Source organism: Festucalex cinctus, chromosome 12 (assembly GCF_051991245.1).
Source record: "Festucalex cinctus isolate MCC-2025b chromosome 12, RoL_Fcin_1.0, whole genome shotgun sequence".
In the NCBI taxonomy this organism is placed as follows: domain Eukaryota; kingdom Metazoa; phylum Chordata; class Actinopteri; order Syngnathiformes; family Syngnathidae; genus Festucalex; species Festucalex cinctus.
In genome coordinates this window covers 6,085,696-6,102,629 of record NC_135422.1, presented here as the reverse complement: position 1 = coordinate 6,102,629, position 16,934 = coordinate 6,085,696, and the positions used below count along the sequence as shown (strand labels likewise).

General features: G+C 39.1%; 3 protein-coding genes across 4 annotated transcripts; 2 read left to right on the top strand and 1 right to left on the bottom strand.

Moving 5' to 3' along the window:
* Positions 1–3: 3 nt before the first annotated feature.
* Positions 4–5,912, top strand: fam161b (FAM161 centrosomal protein B). Of its 2 annotated transcripts, XM_077539541.1 has the most exons (10): positions 4–88; positions 173–270; positions 783–1,009; positions 1,089–1,513; positions 2,188–2,477; positions 3,128–3,246; positions 4,802–4,969; positions 5,035–5,134; positions 5,197–5,369; positions 5,577–5,912. In XM_077539541.1, the coding sequence occupies exons 3-10, from the start codon at positions 813–815 to the stop codon at positions 5,608–5,610; spliced, it is 1,506 nt and encodes a 501-aa protein (XP_077395667.1). In that variant the 5' UTR covers positions 4–88; positions 173–270; positions 783–812; the 3' UTR covers positions 5,611–5,912. The 2 variants fall into 2 exon arrangements, with proteins under 2 accessions (XP_077395667.1, XP_077395668.1); XM_077539542.1 differs by having other exon boundaries at positions 62–270; positions 5,035–5,125.
* On the bottom strand, positions 596–8,921 carry LOC144031977 (uncharacterized). Its single transcript, XM_077539549.1, has 3 exons — positions 8,478–8,921; positions 8,138–8,380; positions 596–908 (listed from the first exon to the last, which is right to left on the bottom strand). Exons 1-3 carry the CDS (start codon positions 8,581–8,583, stop codon positions 886–888), a joined length of 372 nt encoding a protein of 123 aa, XP_077395675.1. The 5' UTR covers positions 8,584–8,921; the 3' UTR covers positions 596–885.
* Positions 6,991–14,929, top strand: ngb (neuroglobin). Its single transcript, XM_077539548.1, has 5 exons — positions 6,991–8,489; positions 8,560–8,775; positions 10,618–10,726; positions 11,269–11,388; positions 12,148–14,929. Exons 2-5 carry the CDS (start codon positions 8,678–8,680, stop codon positions 12,298–12,300), a joined length of 480 nt encoding a protein of 159 aa, XP_077395674.1. The 5' UTR covers positions 6,991–8,489; positions 8,560–8,677; the 3' UTR covers positions 12,301–14,929.
* Positions 14,930–16,934: the final 2,005 nt, after the last annotated feature.

Sequence of the window (16,934 nt, the reverse complement as noted above, 5' to 3'; positions counted from 1 at the left end):
TATAACCAATCACGAGAGACGTCTGTTGCTGCTCTTTCTTCCGCTTTTCACCACACAGAACTCGAGGGAGAATGACGACACAAGCGCGGTACCTTGTTTTTTTGTTTTTTTTTTGTTTTTTTTTGTTTGTTTTTTAAGACTGTGCTACTGCTAACTTTTGCTCCTCTACAAGGTCCAAATGCGGCACATTATACTTAATCGTCGAATATGCGTGAACAAGGAAGAAGCGTCGATGCAGAGAAACACCGCACACAACTCGGCTTTTATCAGGTGAGCAGTTGTTTTTGTTCAAAATTACAACGAGAGCTTGTACACCAGAGTTGAAACTAACAATAAATATACAGTGATACTTTTGAGTTATCTCTCTTTCCACCTTTACGCACTCAATCGAGTGGACTGTTTGGTTGCCATGGTAACATGCAATGCCCAGACTGGGGGGTGTGGTCACTTTCTAGTTTGTTCTTGTGGTTTCCAAGTTTGCTCCATAACTGGATGGTGTCATGAATGGTCGGATAGGACGTACACGTAGAGTTGGATAGATGGATATATAGATGTTAGGAGAGAACAGTAAAAAAATGAAAAACCCATGCTATTAATGTAGCCTTTATTGATTCCCCCCCCACCCCAAAAAAAAAAGTTCTCAGATTGTAGTTTAAATACTACACCTGACACAAATATTTGCAAAGCCGAGCACTTCCATGGTTTTTGCAAAATTTAGTGATGTCATCAATCGTTACTCTACGAACTTCTATGATCAGCGCTTCAACTCCTGTGCATTTCAGATGACATTTCAACCATCTTGACCAACAAATATGTCAGAGCCAGATCTGATGCTTGCAAATGGTTCGGAATCAGAAGAAATCCTCCATCAGAGGTTGCGGTACCTCAGCGAGTCCATCCAACGGCAGCTGCAGGAGACAGAGAGGAGGCACAGGGAACAGTTGGAGAGCAGGATTCATCACAACACTCTCCTCTCAGCAGATATAAACAAACTCTCTTCTCAGACTAAGTCAGTCTCCTCAGTGTGCATCTTTTATTTGAAGTATAAGAGATTTATCAAGAATTAATTATCTATCAAACCATTGTAGGCTGCTGGAGTTGCCTGCTCCAGTCTTGGTATCATCATCTGAGTACAAGCCTCGTGACATTTTGCCTCCCGCCCGGACACAGCAACGTGAACAAGCAGCTTCATGCAAAACAACGCAGCAGAAGAAAGAGGAGGAGGCCGAGGCTGAGTGCAAGAAAAAGTTCAGCGCACTTCCGGTCCCCGTTCAAGTCAGACTTCCTCTCTACCGGGAGATGATGGAGCGGCGGGACAAGGAAAGGAAGCAAGGGTTAGAGCAAAGGAAAACCTTTCTGCTTTCTGTTCAGAAACCTTTCAGCTTCCAGGAGCGAGAAAAGAAGAAACAAGAGAAGCAGCTTGAGCTGTCCAGCCAAGTCTCACAGGAGGCAGAAAAGACAAGCGTAAACAACGCTCAGTGGTCTTCTACCAAACGAGTTCAAGCACTAGCAGGTGTGAGAGCTTTTTTTCTTTGCATGATGATACTGGTGAGGTCAAGCAATGAATTTGGACAAAAGTGACATCACCGTATATTAGGGATGTAACGATATCCAAACATCACGATACGATATTATCACGATATGAAGGTCACGATACGATAATTATCACAATATTGTGGGGGCGTTGGCGATATTTAAAAAAGATCACAATATTGTAAAAAAGTAGAGCTCATACTAAAAAAGTAAAGCACAATATTGTGCTTTTGTAAATAACAGCAATGCATATAAACCACCTACAATCTCTAATAACAATATTGAGGCACTTACTTGCTAATGCAAGCACACATTGATCGCTTCAAAAGCAAATTAGCTTCCCCTTCATCTGACAATTAGCATAGATTTTAAAAATAAAAGGCCAAAACATCCCTAATGAAAATTAAATTGCAATAATAAAGTAGCCACTAGAGGGTGCTAGAACTGTACAAATGGAAATCAACCTGACCTTTTTTTTTTAACAGATGTGTTCCTTTTAAATATTGTGAACATGACGACGACGATATTGTGGCAGTTTTAATATCACAATATCACGATATTGCCCTTATTGTGACATTCCTACCGTATACGCGACTTTTGACTCCAGCACTTCTATGTGGAGTTTACATGTTTTTCCTGGCAATATTTGTGCAGATTCGGAGCGTTGCAGAAAAAATCACATCAGCGCCACGCAACAGGAGAATCCCAAACTTCGTATTTCAGAGCGCACCAGAATGGAAAAGTTGGCATTCCTGGATGAGAAGCCGAGCTTCCAGCCCAAGATCAACCAGCAGGTGCCGGATTTCAAGCAGCTGCACAAAGCTCTGCAGACAGAAGGACTGAGAACATCACAAAGTCAAGATCTGACCAAGTGTCAACCCTTCTACCTGAGAACATCCGCTCTTCCCGCCAGGCAACGTAAGACAAGTCCTGAAAAGTCAAAGGTAAACATTGCACTTCCTGTTTTACTTGTGTGATTTGTTATACTTTCACAATCATTCAAACACAACAACAGGAACAGTTGTGCTTTTCAAGCTTCAACAGAACTTGTGACTAGTGTCAAGTATTGCACTTTAGGATGAGTACAGGTATCCATTTTCTATAAAATATAATATCTATAAAAAAAAAAAAGCCTTTTGAGGTTTATGCTGCAAGTTAAAATTGAACAAGGTAATGTTACATGAGCTTGGTTTCTCATAGAAAGATATTTATAAACTTCCCGACCATTATTGTAAGTAACCTCAACAGCGAACCTCAAAATATGTTCTTCCAAAGCCACGTGCATGTCATCTTTGTGGCAAGGGACTTTTTGTCGAGTCTTGCCTGCTGTACCCAATGCACATATTATGTAAAACGTGCACCCGTCCTTACATAATAATTCTGTTTTCTTCACGTTCTATTCTCGAGTCAGTCCCCAGCGGATTCATGGAGGGATGCCAGCGACTCGAGAAAATTTAAGAAAAATATACATCTAGAAAAGTAGTTTGATAACTGGGGCTGATATTAAAGTTCTAGTCTCCAAAATATATTACTCTCAAAGTCACCATTTATAATTTTAACGTGCTTTGCCTTTTTTTTTTTTTTTTTAATGCAGATATTCAGTCAAAGTAATCTGAGTCGAAGTAAGTCATGCGGTGCCCTGAAATCGTTGTCTGCAGACACACTCCCAACTTACATCACAGATGCAACAAGGAAACGCTGCATGGCCATCAGGTAAGTTCGCCGATGGGATCTTGTTAGGCTTGTGAATGAGTGAGTGAGTGACTGGGTTTTAGTAGTATTTAATTTTTCATTCTAGATTGTTTTTATTTCCTTTTGACCTTTTTTTTTTTTTTAATTTGGTAAGTTTGAATGAGTTTTTAATTTTTTTTATTCATTTTTTTAAATGCTTCGTTTTAGTTTAGTTTTTGTTTTTTAATTTTATTTATTTATTTATTTATTTATTTATTTATTTATTTTAATATATGGCGTCTTTGTCCAGTACAAATTTAAAAACAATAAAATCACTTTAACCCTTTAATGGGAAAATTTTCATTGGGAAAAAAAAAATGGTTTGCATTTCCTGGTTAATAGGGAAACAAACAACAAAAACACATATAAATTTTAAAAAAATATTTCTAATCAGTTGATGAGTTAATTAGTTAAAGTTCATTTACAAACAAATGTCTAAAATTAAAAAATATTCTAAAGTTAGTGTGCCAAATGGATACCGTGGCTTTTAAAGGGTTACGTATTGTGTCATAAAGTAAACTACAATTTTCAAACCACTGCTTGACCTTCCTTCTTCTCTAATAACAAAATAGATTTCTGAACCTTGAAAGCTCATATATGATGTTTATTGACAAAAGCTAAAGCAAATAATATTTTCACGATAAATAGTGAGGTTTATTTTATTTTATTGACGAAAATGTTGTTTCAACTTTAGTTTCAGTTATTTTCTTACTTTTTATTAACTATAATAAGCTTGGTGAGTGAGTGAGAAAGCGAGCAAGAATAAAGTAAAAGGAATGATTTGCCAAAGTGAAAAAGTTTTTAACTGTTTTTTAAAATGTCCATGAGTAAAGGGATATTTGGCAGTCAAACATTAATATTTTGCTTATAATAAATTTGATATTTTCAATATTTTTCACGTACAACAATTAGTACCTTTAAAAACACATTTTGCAACTTGCTGTCGACTGAAAATGACATCACAAGGGCTCAGGTAACCAATCACAGCTCACCTGTTTGCTAGGTTTGGTCATGTGACATTCAGCTGAGCTGTGATTGGTTACCTGAGCCCTTGTGATGTCATTTTCAGTCGACAGCAAGTTGCAAAATGTGTTTTTAAAGGTACAAATTGTATGTGAAAAATAATGAAAGTATCAAATTAATTATAGACAAAATGTTAACTTTTTATCGCTATAATGGGCTAAATAAGTGAAGTATCTTTTTAAGTAGGGATGGGCGAGTACCGATACCAGGTATCGGCACCCGTGATGACAGCTGATACCAGTATAGTGGCCGTCTTATGACCAGGAACTAGAAATGAGAAATTTGAAGAATAAGAAAATTGTCATTAATTTCATGCAATTTTAAGAGAAAATGCTATATTAGGACATATAAGTCTTTCTTTCAAATTATCTTTTTTTTAACATATCAAAAGTACTAGTGGTATTGGTTCTTGTGTGTTGGTCTGAAAATATATGTGAAGTAAATCCCACAATTGAGGCAGACAGTTTTGACATGTCTTAACCAAGTATGTACCTAAGCTAATATATGTTTGTAGGAAATCCATGGAGATGAGGGATGGGAAGAATCAGGAGAGTGCAGACTGGTTGAGAAAATACCAGAGCAAGTCGGAGGCCATGAGGAAGACGGTTTCCCTCCATGCCAAGTTGCTGGACCCTCACAAAAGCTTGAAAGACGTCTACGACGAAAGAGTGCAGCACCATCGGTGAGTGACGGAAAAAACAATCTCCGGTTTGGAGACATCTTTGTAAACCGACACCATTTTCACAGGGAGGCGGACCGACAGAGGACAAGAGATTACATGAGAGACCTACAGGACATGAAGGCCCGCGTTCGAGAGCGTCCCCTTTTGTTCGAACAGGTGAAGCAGGTGAGTGGCGCGTTGGACCGCAAGCAGGCGGTGGCTGTGTGATGTCATCTTGGTTTTATCAGAGGAACGCCAAAGCTCAAGCAGAACAAGCGTACAAGAATGAGCTGAGGAAAGTCGGCGTCGAAGAGCAGTTTGTTGAAGAAAAGGGAGGCGCGTTCACGGGGGCGTCCGTCTCATCGACGTCGAAACGTGACACAAGGCCGGATGTCCACAACAATGACAAAGACTGGAAAGGGTGAGAATTGTTTTCTTCATACTTGACGTGATCCCACTATGTCCAGTAATATTATGAATAGCATGTTCAAGGACTTCATGTGGTTTTTGCTCATGTGACATTACGTAATTTTCGGGACCTGCCCAGAACAAGAAAAATATAGTAGCCAAGTAAAAATGAAATATAATTACAATATAGACGTTTTCTAACCCAACATGTCTGACTTAGGGAGGCAACTGCAGACGCCGGTGGAGAAAATTGAAGATGTGGAGGAGAGCAGCGTTGGAGTCCAAAGGGGAATGATTGTCATGATAAGACGGTACAATGTTTTTGTGGCCACTTGGCTAGAACACAACACTGTATTCAAATGTGACTCATGTCTACTTGACCACATCAACAATGGGTAAGCCAACATGTGCAACTAGAAATTAAGAAATCTCAAAACATCTGAAACGTACAATTCCAAGGGAGAACATGCAACAATACAAATAAATGAGTCACAGAACGTCATATTTTAGATGCTTGTAAATAAATAAATAATAAAGTAAAGTCATAAAATAATAATGTACTGCGTTGTTTTGCGGATGCTTGATTATCAAAGGAAACATAAAATAAACTGAACATCTGTTCAGATCCTTCTGTCTGTGACATTCATTTGCTTATCCACTCTTTTACCCAAAACATTCCATAGAGATGATTGAGTATCAATACCAGGTATCGGTATCAGGCCAATACCCAAGCCTTATATCAAAGTATTGGTACTTGGACGTCTCACAATCAGGAACAAGAAATTAGAAGGATAGAAAATTAGCATTAACTTCATGCAATTGCAAGGAAAAATGCGATATTGTGATATTAGGTCTTTCTTTAATTCTATGTATCAAAAAGTACTAGCAGTATCAATACTAGTGTTGTTTCGATACTGGTATCGGGAGAGGCCCTTGATTGCTCTGAACCAATGGCAGGGCAGGTTTTTCATGTTGAAAAATCAAAACAAAACACAACTTAGGTATCGGCAAAACTGGGTATCGTGATCAGTAACAGGAGCCATTAAAAAACGTATGGGAACAACACTAATCAGTACTTGGTATCGGTATCAGTGACTACTCAAGAGTTGAGTACTCTTACTGGTATCGGTCTAAAAAAATGTGGTATCGAACATCCATACATATAAGCATGATTAAACATATGTTGTAAGCAACTGTATTCACACTTGCATACAGAAATGTATTGCATTCACTTAAAAAAAAAATCTTTTTTTTGAGTAATTTTTTGGGAGGCATTTTTTTTAATAGTATTTCTTTACATTTTCTGTTTTATTGAATTTTATTTTCTGTTTTTCCTGAGTATTTTTTCTTTTTAAAATGTTTTTTTTCACCCATTTTTTCCAAAATAATTTTCTCCTATTTTTCTGAATATTTATCTTCCCTGCTTTTCTGAAGATTATTTTTTTTTTTTTTTCTGGAATTTTCTGCTATTTTTCTAAATGTATTTCTGCTTCTTTAAATATACATTTGTTTTTTTTCCTGAATATTTTTCTCCCCTATTTAATGGAATAATCTTTTTTTTTTTTGGGGGGGTGGGGGGGGGGCTATTTTTCTGATTTTCCCTTTGTTTTCTGAATAATATATTTTTGTCCGTTTTTTCTGTAATTATTTTGCAATTTAGATTTTTTTTCTGAACATACATACATACATATATATATATATATATATATATAAACAAGGAAAAAACTGAAAAAAATATTCTCATAAACAGACACAAAATATTCAATAAAATAAAAATGTAAAAATATTACAGGAGCGAATTTTATTTTCCCCCAAGTGAATGCAATACACTTTCGTACTTGCAAGTACAGTACTCTATGGATGTAAGTAAAAACCACTAAGACGGAAACGTCTTTTCTCCCATAGCTTGGTTCAAATTGCAAGTCACTATAGCCGCGCTGCCACCTAAATAAATCCTCGTGCAGTCACACTGGCCAGCTCGGTGGTTTTTGCCGCCAGCCCACAGACCCACATCAAGTACTGTACTCATGTACATTGGCCTCCACTGTAAGGCTCTGCTTATACAGCTGACAGCTTGGAATTTCAGATCTTTTTTTGTACGGACCACATGAGAATGTCTCAATATGTATTCAATCATAATCAAAAGCTCATCATGGGGATACTGAGCGCTTCCTCGTTTCGGGCGAGTGTGTCATTCGCTACAGCGACTGAAGTTTGCGTGCTTTTGGATCAAAAATGTTATTGTAAATCTGCTGAAAGATCAAATTATTTTGGCTTTGCCAAGAATGCAATGCACCCAACAGTGGCATATAATTATCCATTGTGACCTATAATACTGTGACAAAACAATGAAAAATATTCCAATATAGTACTTATAATGAACATCGCAGCCCTTCCATAAGATTTCAGGCATCACGTGACACGGCTTCCTCGGCTACATCCTGCCGGGTTGTCATGGGAACAGCGTTTCCCAGGGATGCACCTCTGGTAGACGGGGCGCGGCTAAAAACAAACCCAGGCCTTCCCGACCTGTTAGATAATATTAAAAATATCGTGTGTGTGTATAACAAATTAATTCGAGCATGCCTTTTGCAACATATTAACACATTCACTGCCAGCCCAGCAAAAAATGTAATCATTTGACGTCTTTTTCCATCAATGGCAGTGAATGAGTTAATGGCGAAATTTATTTGCGCAAAGTGGTGTTATATTCTAGTTTATCGAAATAAAAGCACACATCTGCTAAACTGAGCCATTAATTGTGTCATAACAACATATCACCTGCAGGAGGCGCTGTGGCTCGCTCAGCCATGCCTGACCGGCGCGACAGAAGCCGGAGATGCCTCTTCTTTTTTTTCTTTTTTTTCTTTTTTCCTTTTCTCCTTCTGTGGCATGAATAATAACCGGAGAGAGAGCGAAAGAGCGAGCACGTCGAGAGGAGGGGGAGAGAGCAGCGGAGGTAGCAGCCACAGTGACAGATGAGAGCGTGGCACAACTTGTCGTCTTTCTGGTCTGCACCGTGGGCTGGGGGCAAACAAGACAGCAAGTGCATCAGAGTTTGAGGCAAAGCTCGCACGCACAAACACGCTCGCACACAAGCAAGTTCAGGGATAAGACTTACCTTGTGGGGAAGGTATGTTGTGTTTTTCGAAGTCCTCACCCACTCGCCCGCAATCACTTGATGCTCCACTTTGTCTTTGCAGGTGCAGAAGTTCTATCTTGAGCATCTCCTCCAGTGTTATGGCTCAACCAGAACCGAGCCATCTCGTCCTGTAGAGGAGCCGTGCGCGTTTCCCCTCCAGAAGAACTTTGAAAAGGAGGATGGAGAAGCTGTCAGGGAAGGACAAGGAGCTGATAAGGAGCAGCTGGGAGAGCCTGGGCAAGAATAAAGTTCCTCACGGCGTCGTCATGTTTTCCAGGTAACTATCAAGATGGAATCCATGCGCTCGCGATGATTTTTGCCATCTTGTTTTTAACTCCACGCAGCATCACCTGTGCGCGCAACACTTCACGCCGGAAACCAGAGGCGGCTTGCCTAGTTGCTTGGCGACAGCCTTCAATATTATCATCCGCTAGCCGCCAAATCTGACACGTGCACGAGAGATTTAGAAATCTGCTCTGTTGTTGTAGTGTGACTTATTTCAGTTGTGTGTGGCTTGGGCGAATTAGATGGCAGTACAATGACTGTAAACAGGCCCACCTTGCTGTGCCTGCCCCCGTACGCGTTCTCTGTCTGACCATTTGGCCGTGTCTGTCTGCATGTCTGTATTGGTTTGAACCATTTTCATATGGGGAGGTTGAATAAACTGTTTAAGTTATTCTTGACAGCAGGGGTCACCACTTTGAAAATGAGAGCTACTTTTGGTTTACTGTTTAACTCATTCACTCCCAGCCATTTTCACTGAAGCACCAGTTAGCATTAGACTATAGCTAAGTTTCATCATTATTCACATTCCTGATGAAAACACTGTCAAAAAGAGCTTTTTGCAACATGGCCCTGGCTGATCTCTTAAACTCTGCTGCCACCTGCTACCATTGCTTGAAGACACCTCTTCGTGTCAGTAGCTGCATCAAAGCCTTCTGTATACTCTTGCATAAAAAAAAAAAAAAGTATAAATATGTTTTTGGGAGTGAAGGACAAAGTGTAACTAAAACGTGTTTACACGTTTTTGGGTTAGAATGAGTTAATGTGCAGGGTGTATGGTACACACTTCTGAAATAACAAATTCGCTCAAATGACATTTCATTTTTTTTGTGCTTTTAAACCGAGTTAAAAGCATATTTCACATATTTTGATTCAGGTCTTTTTTTTCCATTTACCATTTTATTTTAGTAATTTTAGTAAGCTGGTTTTTATAATTTGTTTTTACTTTGCTTTTAAATATTTTAACTCTTTTGTTTGTAAATGCTTTTGAAGGGGAAATTAAGTAAAAAGAATACATTTTATTTTTAAATTAATATGTTCTATGCAGCTCCACTAATCTCAAGCTCTGATTAATATTGCATTTATGAAATAAGCAGCAAAATCCACCCCTTTTGATCCATCTCAGGGGGCGGCCATTGTGCCACTTGCTGTCGACTGAAAATGACATCACAGTTGCTCAGGGCTCAGGTAGTGACCAATCACAGCTCAGTTTGCAAACATCACATTACCAAACTAAGAAAACACGTGAAACACGTAATGACCAATCACGGCTCAGGTTACAAACATCACATGACCAAACTAAGAAAACAGGTGAGCCGTGATCGGTCGTTACCGGAGCAACTGTGATGTCATTTTCAAAACAGGTAAATTTTGCTCCTTAACTCATATTCCACGTCCGCAATATTAATCAAAATTCCGTGTCTAGGCTAGTGTGGGTGCAAAGAACATATTGAAATTATTTTTTGTCCTTGACTTCCCCATTTAATGTTGTACTTTTAATTATGTGAAGCACAAAGCTTGCCCAAATAGTTAATGATTGAAGACAATCATTGTGCTAATTATTTCTCACAATCGTTGTCAATTATGATTTAACAAGGTAGGAAACAGTATCAATATACAACATCTCGTGTTCATATTTTTATTCCTAGGAAATCACAATGTCTCATCACCGGTGAGCTACTTTTATAGAACAGGCCCGTAGGCTACCCATGTGACCCTTGGTGACCCCTGCTGCACAGTGTATCAGAACGATTTTTTTTTTTTTCCGCCCCAAAAAAACGTCTTAAAAATGATACTGTACCACTGTAAAATAATGTGTGGTTTGTATCCATGCTAGGCTTTTTGAGCTGGACCCGGCTCTTCTCACTCTTTTCCACTACAACACAAACTGTGGCAACACACAAGACTGCCTCTCCAGCCCAGAGTTCCTGGAGCATGTCACCAAGGTAACAACAACAACAACAACAACAACAACAACAACAACTGCTGGATTTTGCTGCTTAGCTCATATTCCACTAACACAATATTAACCAGAATGCCGTATTTAGACTAGTGGAGCTGTATAGAACATATTGTTAACAAAATTTTGGGGGGGTTTGACTTCCACTGAATATAACTTAATGTAATGTCTTATTTTACGGAGCCAGTCAATGACTTCATTGATCGATCAGGCAAATTAAGACATTACAGCCGATCACCAATTTCGCATAAATCGCAAAATATCGTCCAATCCTGATCCAGCCAATCAGATTGGTGTAAAGTGTAGGACAGGTATTGTATTAGGCCAATAGTCAGCCTTTTTTTTTAAAGGTGGCTGTTTTATAATTAGTAACTATAAATTAGAATAGAAAATTTCATTAATTTCATGCAATTTTAAGGTAAAAATGAGTGAAAATTGTCTCCTATTTAGCCTGAGAAAAAAAATATATAAAAGTTTTGTCGATCAAGCAAGCTTTCCATATTTGTCACTTGTTCTCACCGATCCCAGGTGATGCTTGTGATCGATGCCGCCGTCAGCCACCTGGACGATCTTCACTCCTTGGAGGATTTCCTTCTCAACCTGGGGAGGAAGCATCGGGCCGTGGGGGTCAACCCGCAGTCGTTTGCTGTAGGACAAGCTTACAGTTACGGAGGACCAAAACTGCCAAATTTTTTAAATATATATATTTTTTTATATCCGTTTTTATTTGTACTTTTAGTCATTAATTTATTTAGTCATTTATTTATGATTTAGTCATTTTCCATTCATATATATTTTTTGGATTTAATTTTCAAAATATATATTTTTTATATTCATTTTTTACTTTTAGTCATTTATTTATTTATTTAGTCATCATTTATTTATTTAGTCATTTTCCATTTCTATTTTTTTAATTTAATTTTTGAAATATATATTTTTTACATCCGTTTTCTATTTTTACTTTTAGTCATTTAGTTATTTTCCATTTATATTTATTTTTTTAATTTAATTTTTGAAATATATTTTTTATATCCGTTTTTGATTCTTACTTTTAGTCATTTATTTATTTATTTAGTCATTTTTTATTTCTATTTTCTTTTTATTTAATTTTTGAAATATATTTTTTTATATCCATTTTTTATTTGTACTTTTAGTCTATTATTTATTTAATTTTTGAAATATATATTTTTTATATCCCCCCCCCAAAAAAAATAAATAAAAAAAAAATAAAATAAAAATAAAAAAAATATATATATATATATACGTTTTTATTTTCACTTTTAGTCATTTTTTTTTATTTCGTCTTTTATTTATTTTGAATTTTGGAAGTTTTGGTCCTCCACATACAACAAGATCACGCCAACAGAATTCCGCGGCGTCCACACTGATTTGCGTTTGTCCTGGCAGGTGGTGGGGGAGTCCCTCCTCTACATGCTGCAGTGCAACTTGGGCCAGGCCTACACGGCGGCCGTGCGTCAAGCCTGGCTTAACATGTACGGCATCGTGGTGGCCGCCATGAGCCAAGGATGGGCCGAGAACGGCGAGGACAAGGCAGACTGAGGCGCCAGCTGCTGAGCTGTTGATGTCCTCTCGCTCATTCTGGTTGCCATGGAACAAGGTTGTGTAACGCGCGGCATTGTGGCTTTTTTTGTGTGTGTTTTTTCCGCTGCTGTACATTAGCGGGGAGTGCGACGCAAAGGCGAATGTATGGTGTGGCCACACTAACACCGATCGTAGTTTCTTTTTGCAGTGGTGTTTACCAGAGCGGGGTCAAAAGCAGCCACCCCGAGCAAAGCAAAGAAACATGAAGGTTAACTTGTATATAACGCCTTTTAATATTATCTTCTGACCTGTAGTGAAATATGTGATGTATCTTAACCAGCGTCGCCCAGCGCTGAATATTCTATTTACGCTACTCAAAGTGATACGGGTGAGTGTGGCCCACACGCGCAGCTCTGGGCCAAACTATGACCAAAACAAAATGTAATCACTTTAACTCATAAAAAAATGTTTTTGTTTTGTGTATGTTAACCAACTTTGAATATTTACGAAAGGTTGTTTTCCAATAGACACGCTAGCAAAAGCTACTGACAAGAACTGTTATACACTGATAGCTTTCTACTGTAATCTCTGACTGTTATGGTGACCTCGTGCACCTTACTTTACGCGGTGCATTCGATGGAGGCCGTGAGTAAGTGTCTCAATAGTTTTCATCTGACTGTTAACAAACAAGACTGTTATGTTTAAGTCAAAGGGTGTATAGGAGGATTCTCTTAACTATCACACTCGTGTTTGATGTTCATCACTGTCATTTTATCTCAGTGTTGTTGTGGCAACAAACCTCCGAATGGGGACCACGAAACGTGATGGTAAACATTTGTTTTCAATTTGAACACAAATGACCTCTTCATTTGTTGCTAAGTGTATCAATATGAACACAATTCTGAATTTATTTTAATGCCAAGTATTTGATAACACCATACAACTGTAAATCCAAGTTGCTGATATGTGGTTATTAACGCTTTATCCTGAGTTTACATTGAAAAAGTTTATTTTTATATTGTAAAACATAGATGTATATTGACTAGAGTCATCGTTTGACAGTGCATCCACTTTACAGGAAGTTCAATCTTAAAGAAAAAAGTCACCCTTAAACATGTCTTGATAATATTATGTTATTATGTGACCTCGCTAGTCGAAACATGACATTCTGATTAATATTACATTTGTGGAATATGTGTTATGCAGCAAAATCCAGCCATATTTTTTTATCCATCTTAGGGGGCGGCCATTTTGCCACTTGCTGTCGACTGAAGATGACATCGATGTTGCTCAGGGCTCAGGCAACGACCAATCAGAGCTCACTTGTATCCTGAAGCTGTGCTGTGATTGGTTGTTAGCTGAGACCTGAGCAACTGTGATGTCATTTTCACAGCAAGTAGCAAAATGGCCGCCTTCTGATATGAATAAAAACTGCTGGATTTTGCTGGATTTTTCGTATTTAGACGAGTGGGGCTGCGTAGAAAATATTATTGCCAAGAAATTTTGGGGGGGTTGACTTCCCCTTTAAAGACAATAAAATGAGTTTTTTATGAATACGCTCGCACTCGTCACTTCATTAGTTACGCATAAGCAATCTGAGATCCAAAACGGAGAGGCACTCATTTGCATGTGTAGAAGTTGTCTGCAACATACTGAGCACTGTCACTGATACTGTATTGCCACTCACATGTAGCTAAATAAGGCAACCAAAATATTAGAAACAGCACCCAGTATGATGCAGTGCAGTTCAACACTACAAACATAATAATAATAATAAAACGACTATTTTGGCCAAGGCAGATATCCGGAGAGTGTATTAAATCCCTGCATCGTCCGTGTTTTTCCAGGTGTACCGTTTGTTCAACTGGCTGTGTAGGTGGTGTATTTATAGTGTTTCTTTTCCTAGCATTGGTACATTGCCCTATGCAGGTTGTCTCTATTTTCGATCATCTTTTTACAAGGCGCCACAGACACATGATGTATTATCCCGATAACATCCAGTTGTGTGCATATTGGGCGTGTCGCTGTCTACCTCATCATTATTATCAGCTGCTACTGACCAGTGATGACTTGGCCTAGTTATCCTTCAACCAAAACAAAAACAAAAAAAGGGTGACGTTAACCCAAAACCTTTCTTTACACTATGCTTTACTATATCCTACACAAATTATGATTATTAATGCGTTTGTGGAATATGAATAAAGCAGCAAAATCCATCTGTTTTTGTCCATCTCAGGCGGCGGCCATTTTGTCACATGCTGTCAACTGAAAATCGCAGTTCAGGTAACGACCAATCACAGTTCACCTGGTTTCTGAGTTTGGTCATGTGACATCCGCAAGCTGAGACGTGATTGGTCGTTAGCTGAGCAACGGTGATGTCATTTTTAGTAGACAGCAAGTGGCAAAATGGCCGCCCTAAGATAGATAAAAACGAGTGAATTTGCTGCTTAATTCATATTCAACAAACGTAATATAAATCAGAATGATGTGTTTAGATTTGTGGGGCCGTATACAACATATTGTAAAGAAAATTATTGGGTTGACTTCGCATTTAAAATACAAGCACTCTTTGTAAACTGGATTCCATGCTACAGTTTCATAACTTGTGTGTGCATACTTAAGACTTAATAAAGTGATTTCTTGTGGACATTTTGCAGCAAATGCGGGTCAGTGTGTTGTCACGCTGTCGCAGATGGTTCCAAACACAATGCGGGCCATTTGATTTCAGTTACACGAGGCCCGATATCTTTGACAGTTACGTAAGAGCCGTGAAGGGCTCAAGCGCCCCCGAGCAGCAGAGACGAGGGTGACTTGAGGCACATCAGCCCACTTACTCATGCAAGCGCACAAATATCGCATCGAGAGGGACGGGAACAGCCAAGAATTGACAAATTCGGGCAACGTCTCGGAGATAATTGCATTCCCGCGGGCTTGAATATCGGTTTGTGCATGCACAAGTGACCGAGTGAGGGTTGTATCATCCATGAGCAGGCTTGTCTGTTCGGCTGTTGGATCTGTGGCTGACATGGCCTTAATTTGTCTGCGTGCGCGCTGCCAACGCTCTCCCCACTCGCCGAGTGTCTCCCGTATTTATGTTGCTTCACAACAACATGCGCTCGTCTAGCCACTGGGCTGGAGACAGATGAGACGCTGACCCAAGCCTCTCTCAGGTCACCTAACAAGGCGACAGTGAATAAGACAATACGTGGCAATTAATATATGATTTGTCACTATACAGTCCTGCCTTGTAGTACGCCGGGATTCACTCTGTAGGTTGTCGTCTGCGAGAAAAGACATTATTTTTAGAAGGTCTGCAATGTGTTTTGGAAAGAAGGGGTATTAAATGTTGTCATGGCAACTGTTAAGCGGTGTGTGTGTGCAAGAGTGTGTGTCTGTGTCGGTGCGCTCGTTTGTTTTTTGATGAAAGAGCGGAGCAAGGCAAAGCTCCGTCGTCCGAAATAAGACGACAGAGAGCAAAACAAGGAAACTTTAAACTTGATCACATTTTGTCATGTTACATGTGTGGAAGAATGGTCTTTTCTTTTTAAATCACGTTTGTAGTTTCTATATTATTAGTCAACACTCCCTGGTCCGGTTGTGTCCAAACTTTTTCCTTCGAGGGCCACATACAGAAAATTTGACGGATGCAAGGGCCTTTTATTAGCATTTATTTATTTATTATATTATTATTTTTTTAACATGTTAAAGGTGATAAATAAGGCAGTTTGAATTTTTTTTTCGAAATTTTGGGGTCCACAGCATGCCACCAAATACATCATGAATTGCGAGACTCAAGGTACGAAAAGTAGCATTCAAACTGGAAACAACTTTTTGCTAACAACCATGTGGATGGGGGGCAGCAGTGATTTCCTGTAGGAGGTCGAGGTCTTTTCTATTCTAAGCATCTGGCCAGGAGAGAGGGAGAGGAGAGTGTCAGGATGTGCACCCGGAGAAATTCACCTTTTATGGAGAGGCACGTTGCCACGGGTGACAGGGGAAATGTCAGGGACTAACTCTTTGCAAGAAACAAGCATTGTAATGGACAGATACAGTATGCATATCTTTCTGATTGAATTCATATCTGATACACATGATCATACTTGCTTTCTGTCTTGTGTCATGTATTGATCTGAAATAAGCATCTAAAATAATCTCTGCACAATTGGGAATCATAACCCCCCCACCCCCCCCTCAAGTTGCAAAAATGGCAACATGGCGTCGCATTTTGGAATTAAGTGCCCCATCCTTCAATCTAATGCGGCCCTGGGTGCCGGTAAAATATTCGGCAGCATGTGCTGAGGCTAGTTTGTATGCAGACACACTTCTTCAGCCATTAGTTAACATACTTTTGCATTCATTAATGCGGCAGCGCCAGCCCCGTGGTGATTCTGGGTCAGGACCATTGGACCTTGGTTTCATCGGTTCGCAACAGCTTCACGCATGCTCCGTTAATGTTGCTGTTCGCCTCTTGGCAGCAATTTTCGTTTTGAAGTGTTCACTTCTTTCTCCAAAGTAGAACAGCTTAAATGTATTTGGGGTTTATCAGAGACACTTGAAATGGTGGCAAGCGTGCTCTGACCCCCATATTCACAGTTATAAGAGGGTGTGCACACTTGTGCAACTACATAGTTTTTGTATTTTTACTTACCCTC

Excerpts from the sequence above, each read along its gene's own strand:
- fam161b (XM_077539541.1), top strand. The coding sequence starts at position 813 with ATGTCAGAGCCAGATCTGATGCTTGCAAATGGTTCGGAATCAGAAGAA. Across the intron at positions 3,247-4,801 it reads AAACGCTGCATGGCCATCAG|GAAATCCATGGAGATGAGGG; the intron begins GTAAGTTCGCCG and ends ATATGTTTGTAG. Across the intron at positions 5,135-5,196 it reads TGTTCGAACAGGTGAAGCAG|AGGAACGCCAAAGCTCAAGC; the intron begins GTGAGTGGCGCG and ends TGGTTTTATCAG.
- LOC144031977 (XM_077539549.1), bottom strand. The coding sequence starts at position 8,583 with ATGCTCAAGATAGAACTTCTGCACCTGCAAAGACAAAGTGGAGCATCA. Across the intron at positions 8,381-8,477 it reads CAACATACCTTCCCCACAAG|CCCACGGTGCAGACCAGAAA; the intron begins GTAAGTCTTATC and ends GTTTGCCCCCAG. Across the intron at positions 909-8,137 it reads AGCCACAGCGCCTCCTGCAG|CTGCCGTTGGATGGACTCGC; the intron begins GTGATATGTTGT and ends TGTCTCCTGCAG.
- ngb (XM_077539548.1), top strand. The coding sequence starts at position 8,678 with ATGGAGAAGCTGTCAGGGAAGGACAAGGAGCTGATAAGGAGCAGCTGG. Across the intron at positions 8,776-10,617 it reads GGCGTCGTCATGTTTTCCAG|GCTTTTTGAGCTGGACCCGG; the intron begins GTAACTATCAAG and ends TATCCATGCTAG. Across the intron at positions 11,389-12,147 it reads TCAACCCGCAGTCGTTTGCT|GTGGTGGGGGAGTCCCTCCT; the intron begins GTAGGACAAGCT and ends TTGTCCTGGCAG.